The sequence below is a fragment of the Trachymyrmex septentrionalis genome, unplaced genomic scaffold (assembly GCF_001594115.1).
Source record: "Trachymyrmex septentrionalis isolate Tsep2-gDNA-1 unplaced genomic scaffold, Tsep1.0 scaffold9, whole genome shotgun sequence".
Taxonomy (NCBI): domain Eukaryota; kingdom Metazoa; phylum Arthropoda; class Insecta; order Hymenoptera; family Formicidae; genus Trachymyrmex; species Trachymyrmex septentrionalis.
In genome coordinates this window covers 1,299,718-1,307,489 of record NW_017306091.1, presented here as the reverse complement: position 1 = coordinate 1,307,489, position 7,772 = coordinate 1,299,718, and the positions used below count along the sequence as shown (strand labels likewise).

Genomic DNA, 7,772 nt, shown 5'->3' with positions numbered 1-7,772 from the left:
GACGATCAAATTCGACTACCTGTACATTTTGCTAAGTGTTTTTATCAATTTTATTTAAAAAATAATGGACAAGATGACTGTAGATCCATCCAAGTCGATTCCTGCATTTTACGCTGGACAAAGTATACTTTTGACTGGTGGAACAGGATTTCTGGGTAAAGTTTTTATCGAAAAAGTTTTACGATCTTGTCCAGATGTTCGCGAAATATTTCTATTAATGCGACCGAAGAAAGGATTAAGTATTAAAGAAAGACTCAGTAAAATATTAAACCTACCAGTAAGTTGGATATACAAAAAGAAATTTTTGTAAAAAATTTTATATTTCTTTAAATTAGTTAAGTTATTTTTACGTAATTTTAAAAAAGTGTTTGATAGAAAAAATTACTTTTGAACGAATTACTAAATGCTATTTTAATGTTATCACTGAAAATAATCATCCTTCAAAAGAATGTTTGTAAATTTTCCAACTAGTAAATAACAAAATATTGAAATGCATTAGTTAAAAATTAAACATTTTATTTTTATAAAAGATTGATTAAAAATATGTTAGAGTAATTGTTACAACAGAGAACGATACAGATTTATAATTTATAACGCCTCTCTAATTTAGCTATTTGAAAAATTGCGCGAGGAGCGACCTTCGAATTTTGAGAAATTAATTGTAATTTCTGGTGATGCCAGTGAGAAAAATATGGGTTTGTCGGCTACGGACAGGCAAATGCTGGTTGAAAGAGTGACTATAATAATTCATGCAGCCGCGAGTGTGAGATTCAATAATAGTTTAAAGTATGCCATATTTGCCAATACCAGAGCAACAAGAGACATCTGTATTTTAGCACAAAATATGAAGAATTTAATCGTAAGTCAGACAGTAACTAAGATCATGCATTTAAATAACTTATCCCATGTCACGCAATTTATGTAACTTTTATTTTTATTTTAATGTTCTTAAAAAACTTAAGAATCATTGTGTACTTTTCAAACTTAACAAGAAATGTGTGTGTTCCATTTCAAAGCAGGCATATGAATTCATAAATTCATAGATTATATTATTATTATAAGTCTAAGTAATTATATAAAGAGTTTGAGTACAATTTTTTTTATTAGTTTAAACGTTACTTAGTTTTTTGTTTGTCCTATTTGTAACTATAGTTACTTCTACAAAGTAAAACTTTCCCAACATGAGCCCATATTTTGTCCGCGTCTGCCGACAGTCGCTGTCGATAACTAACGATAACTAATGGCAAAAGCTATCCTAGAAAAAAAACACTGTTTTTGTCGGCTGTCGCTGCTGATACCGATACAATTGTCGGTAGACGTGTACTGAACATGAGCCCTAATTGTATATATACAATCATATATGTACAGACCGAATATTATAATAACATACAAAATATAATAAATTCGAATGAATATTTGTCCTAATTTGTTTGGTATTTTAAAATTGATAATATAAAATTCATTATCACTAATATAAGAACTGAAAAAGATTTTTAAAGAAATGTACTTTCTTAATTAATTGCTTTCATATGTTAAAGGCATTAGTATACGTTAGTACAGCATTTGCACACATGAATGAACCATTTGTAGATGAAAAAGTGTACCTGCCAATAGCTGATTGGCAAAAGATAATTGAAATAGTTGAGACATCGGATGAGCATACTTTAAACGTTTTTACGGCTAAGTAAGTTACAAACCAAAATCGATTATGCATTCATACATTATATACATGTGTACTGGAATATTTTGTTTTATTTATAAGAATTTAATCATATTCAAATTTTTAAGTCTATATGCACTTAAAATTATGTACAGGTGTTTGGACTATGCACCCAATACATACATTTTTTCAAAAAACCTTGCGGAAAAGGTAATACAAGATTATTCTTCTTCCTTGCCTTGTGCGATTGTAAGACCTTCCATTGGTATGTAGTCTTTTTTCTAGTATTATATAAAAAATAATTTCTAGTCTTAATGCGTTACTGTGGGGTGCTAAATATATATATTTCCATTGTTTGGATAAAATGGTTGCACTGATAGAGTAATTTTTTTTAAATAATAATTATACCATTAAGAGTGTATACAATAGGAAAAAAGAATAAATATATATTTTTATGGAATGCAAAAGTTACGGATTTGACTCCCATCCGAGCTAATATTTTTCGCAATAAGAATTAATTATTTTCAGATTTTAATATATCGTTCAACATTATTAAGATTATTTCGAATATGCAAATAAGCATCAAAAATATGTTAAATTGCTAGTCAATTTAAATCGTAATATTTCTGCGGTAGTTTAGTAATTTTAGCGTTTCAAGACCGAAAAATCATTTTGGCGCGTATCTAGGGACATACATTAGTATATAAATTTACATAAGAATCATATAAGCGTTAAGATCCAGCTAGTCCGTTTAAGGTTTTGATTTTTATAGTTTGTGTTATTACACTCCACACACACACACACACTCACACACACTCACGCTCACACACTCACACACATACACACGCGCGCGCGCGCGCGCGAACGAACACGCACACGCCCGCACGCACACAACATACTGCCCTATAATATATTATATTTAAAAAAATTTTAGATTTTGTTTGATACAAAAAATGGTAAATATGGCAAAAACGTTGTTTTTGACTCGATTTATCTTAAAAATCTGACGTGATGGATATCTTAGCTAACGGATTTGAATTTAGCGACTTTGAATCTATTAAGAAATGCTGGTCCTACTTGCTGAAAACAAACTTGTTGACAAATAACATTAACTTGTTTGCTGATATTGTATTAATAATGATTGTGTTTCATCTTAGTGATGTCAACGTTTCAAGAACCTTTTCCAGGATGGATAGATAACGTTTATGGTCCAATAGGACTTAGTATTGGCGTTGCAAAAGGAATAATACGAGTAATGTATACAAACGGAACTATTAACGAAGATTTCGTACCAGTAGACATTGTTATTAAAATTGTAATAATCGTAACTTGGAAGGTAGGATTAACCACGTATGATCACAGGTATGTATGCTTGCTTTTTTAACTTTATTATATTATAAATGAACTGTAAAATTTTTTTCTCTATTTGCAAATATATAAATTCGAGTTTACAATACAATTAAAAAAATACACGTAAAAGACCATTATATAATTGTTATATTTTCTTTAGTCATCAAAGAGATTACATTCAAAAGAATTGAAAACCAATTTTTGAATAAAAAATGACCGCAAAAAAATGGCTGTTTTTTGGTCCTCGATTTTGTAATTAAATTTCATTCTAAATATTTTATTCTATTTTGTGCTGAATGACAGCTTATTATGAAACATTAATCACAAAATGTTTTACGTTATTCATACATTTGGATTTAGAAATATAAAGAGGTCATCAACTATTAAGAAAATATGATATTAACAACGTTTTACAGCACGAATTTTTGTTGAATTCTTTCGAATGTTGGTATCTATAGGTTGTTTGAGTTACTCATTATGAATCTAATATTAGATTTTAAAAATTCAAGATGGCAAACATTATATATCGGACACAAACACTAGAACAATCATTCACTTCTATAGAAATTGTAATGCTGTGATTTCTTTGGCTCGCTGAGCCTACGAATCTTCTATTACAATTTGAAAAGTAATTATTGACAATTATTGAAAAAGCATTCTTTTGATTACTTTTTTATAAAATAAATCAAATTTAAGTTGGCGATGCATAAAGGATAACGTAATAATGTTATTTAGTATATTTAGAAGCTTTTTTGATTTTGCTTCTTCAAGAAGATAATTTTTTTATATCTTGTCATCGGTAAAGGTAAAGATAAATTTGATATATAATTCACAATTTGGTAAAAAAAAGAACTACTAATATAATAGTTTACATAAAAGTAAATGATTGTTTTAGTATCTGCCATATCATATACGCCTCTTGAATTTTTAAAATCTGATATCGGATTCAGCAACTCAAAGAAAATATCGACTTTCATAAAAATTCAATAAAAATTCGTGTTATAAAGCGTTATTAGTGTATTTTCTTAGTAATTGATGACTCCTTTGATGCTCTATATTTTTAAAACCAATCGCATGCTTAAAAAAACTTTTTTATGATTAATGTCTCATTATGAGTTATTTAACATAAAATTGATTTCTAAAATCGAGGACCGGAAAACAGATAAAAAATTCACCCTTTTTGATCATTCTTTATCTACATCTTCTCCTTGTGTAAGATAAAACTAAAAATGTTAAATTAACAGTTTTTTATGTTTTTTATGTTATTTATGTTTTTTTGGATAGGTTTTCGAACCGTATTAAATGATTGATACTTTTTTATAATACGGTGTATTTTATATATTTGAAAATTTCATAAATAATAAATTATTTTTCTGGGACTTTTCTTAATACAGATTTTATAGAACTTTATGCAAATTGGAAGTTTATTTTTATTTACTTTTAATTTCTTAATCGATTTATAATTTTATTTATTATTAGCATTACAGATTCCGCACCTTTAATTGTAAATTGCACCAGTATAAAATACTTTACTTATCAAGATTGTGCAAATGTGATGTATACTATTGCAAATGAGGTACCTTTCGAAGCAACTGTCTGGACACCTTATGTAATATTTACTCCAAATTTCGTTCTATTCTATATACTAACAATGTTATTGCATATTCTACCAGCTATATTAATAGATCTGATTTTAAAATTCACTGGACATCAACCAATGTAAGTTTTAATTTAAATATTAAATTAGTTTACCAAAGAGGTTATTCTTATCTTCATTTTCATCTCTTGTATCAAGAAGGAAAGTCAATAACACCGCTTTTTAGTACGCCCAGGATATTTAGAAAATTACTCTTGTTTTTATTAAGTAATTAATAGGATTCTTAATAGCTATTAGAGAGAATAAAAAAAGTCATAATCTATGTATATAGATTGCTTAAGATCATAGTGTTTAAGGTGATTCTTTTATACAGTACCGAAAATTCATGGTGCTTCTTCAGGGTCCACCCAAAATTACAAATATCTGCATAAAATATTAATTTGGATAAAATATTAATACTATGTGTATATCTTAATGAAATAGTATGGAACATATGAAAGTAAATCAAGAACTGCATCTTCATCGAGCGAAATCAAGATGAGATTATGTTTACTTTTCGAGATAAAATTTTCATGCAAGTTTATCGTATATAAATTTATGCACGTAAATATATATCTTTTCAGAATAGCCATAGATCTATTACTTTTTTGTGACCATTAAAATCGTAATTTTTCAAACTATTCCAATCTCGTTTTTGAGAAAAGTATATGGCAAAATTTGTGTGCAGTTAGTCAAAGAAACGTTTGTGAGGCTTATCTGTCACGATTTTCACTAATTGTTATTTGTGAAAGTTTAATATTCTACTTTTTTTTTGTCTCTTATTTCATTGTCTTAACCTCTCGCTACTATAGAATTTTGCACATGTCAATTTTCACTTCAACTTTATTATATAAAAAGATTAGAGATTTCTAAGGTAATTCAATTTATTAAAGATTTAAAGATTCACTTTAATACGTCCAAAAAACTTAAACTTAAAAAATAAAAGATAAAATTTAATTGTAAAATGAAAAGAAAAAATAAAATAAAATTAATGAGTATAAGCTTGACAATGCGACTTTAGTCTATAGTGAACTAACAGTGATTACTTATTTGTTATAGCCTTATCTATATATCAGAAATAATAAAAAATTAATTTTTTATTATGAGTTCAATTTATCTTTATCTAAAAATGTAAATTGACATAATATACAATAATAGCACAGCAGTATAACGAGAGAAAATTTTTATTATATAATTCACTTATTAGTCATGAAAAAGATATCATAACGGCATCTAATTATCTATTAATTAAATAGATCAAGCTTTTCCTCACTTAATAGATATTTTTAACATTTCTAATAATGAATTCTCTTAATAATGAATCTAATAATAAAATATTTAACATTCTTATTTTTAACATTCCTAATAATACGATACAGAAAAAATGTTTTTTAGGAATCCTGAGCAAGCTAAAAAACGATCATATTGATTGTTATTATTGACCGATATTCATTCTTTGTATGAAATACAATTTACGAATATATTCTTTCTATTTATCCATTATTTATATCTATTATATATAATATATTTTAGAGAAATTTTTATATAAATGATTATGTGTTCATAAAAATGTACTTATTTTTACCAAATTTCTTGTTTTTTCCCTAATTTATTATACTTTTGGATTCTCAATCCACGGATTACATAGTTAAAGCTGTATTAGCTACACCGTCTCTTCTCTAATAAGGGTGTATTCCGAATTACGTATAAAGCGCACGAGGTATCATTTTATCTTTACTTATTCTTCAGTGAATAATAAGGACAAATGATATATCATGCACTTTGTGCGTATTTTGGAAAAAACCTCAAGTAAAGTGTAAATTAGGTTAGTGCAACTCCAAAGAAGAGTATACGTGGCCAGTTGTGCTGTGAGTTACTTTACATTCCATGAATTGAAATGCAACAATGCCAATAGGTTGACACTGATGTCTTTAGTACCGCAAGACAATGTTGCTTCGTTTTTTTTTGATGTTTCCACTTTTGATATTAGAACGTATTGCAAGTAAGTGTATTATATTTTTAATTTCAAATAGATAATATTTACAATAAAGCAGTTTAAGGCCAATAAGTGTTTATTTTACTATATGAAGAAATTGTGCCATTGGTGCCAAAAAGTTTCTTCTTCATGAAGACATGAATCGATTAGATGCAGCCAAAGCACATAATAAAAGGTAAAAATGGTTCATAATTATTCTTAATTATTGTTTGCTTATTCATGTTTGAAAAATTTATTTAAAAAATTGGTCTAATAAATAACATATAGAGAGATTGTAAGAATTAAACTAATTATTTCTCGAAAAGTATCGATTAAAACAAATCTAATTAGGTAAATATGTCAAAAATTTTAAAGTCTTAATTACAAAATTAATATTATATTAAATTATTATCTGAATTATAAAGTAAGGTAGCAAATAGATACCTGTCAAATCTAAAAATTTTGTAAGATTTATGGCGTGAAGTAAAGATCACACAAAAATGGAATTTACAGCAGTCCAAAGAGTGAATCTTTACCTTTAATTTGCTATTTTATTGAGTGCTGTAAGATTTTTCTTCACCGAGCTATTGAATATTGAAGCAAAAAAAACCTCTTTCGCTTCAACGTTCAATAGCACTCAATAGAAAAGCAAATTGAAGGTAAAGATTCGTTCTTTAGACTGCCATAAATCGCATTTTTGTGTGAATTTTATTTCACGCCATAGATCTTCGTAAAGTTTGTAAAACTTTTTCAGATTTGACGAATATCTACATATATCCGTATATCTCCATGAATAATCAGTCAACTTGAAATAGCAATTATCGAATTCGAAAGTAGAAATTTCAAGTTTTTAAATGTTTTTTTATTTGTGATATACTATAAGTTTTCATCGAGTTTCGATGTTCTGAATATTGCGCAATTTTGGGCGTACATTTTTGTTGAGTAGTATGTAATCTATGAATGTGCATATTAATCTTTGAATGTGTATATTAATCGCATTTCTTTTATTTTCTAGAGTGTATTTGCTCGTCACAATAGTAAAAACTATTACATTTATTGGATTACTGTGGATAATATATAAGTGGATCTTTTTCGGTACATTATAAAATTGCTGATTTAGACTTATCCATATTTATCAAATTATATTTTAC

General features: G+C 27.2%; 1 protein-coding gene across 2 annotated transcripts; it reads left to right on the top strand.

Moving 5' to 3' along the window:
• Positions 1-7,772, top strand: LOC108755978 (fatty acyl-CoA reductase 1-like). Of its 2 annotated transcripts, none has more exons than XM_018499482.1 (9): positions 1-277; positions 611-859; positions 1,539-1,684; positions 1,816-1,925; positions 2,818-3,022; positions 4,490-4,729; positions 6,472-6,648; positions 6,737-6,817; positions 7,637-7,772. In XM_018499482.1, the coding sequence occupies exons 1-9, from the start codon at positions 65-67 to the stop codon at positions 7,725-7,727; spliced, it is 1,512 nt and encodes a 503-aa protein (XP_018354984.1). In that variant the 5' UTR covers positions 1-64; the 3' UTR covers positions 7,728-7,772. The 2 variants fall into 2 exon arrangements, with proteins under 2 accessions (XP_018354984.1, XP_018354985.1); XM_018499483.1 differs by having other exon boundaries at positions 83-155.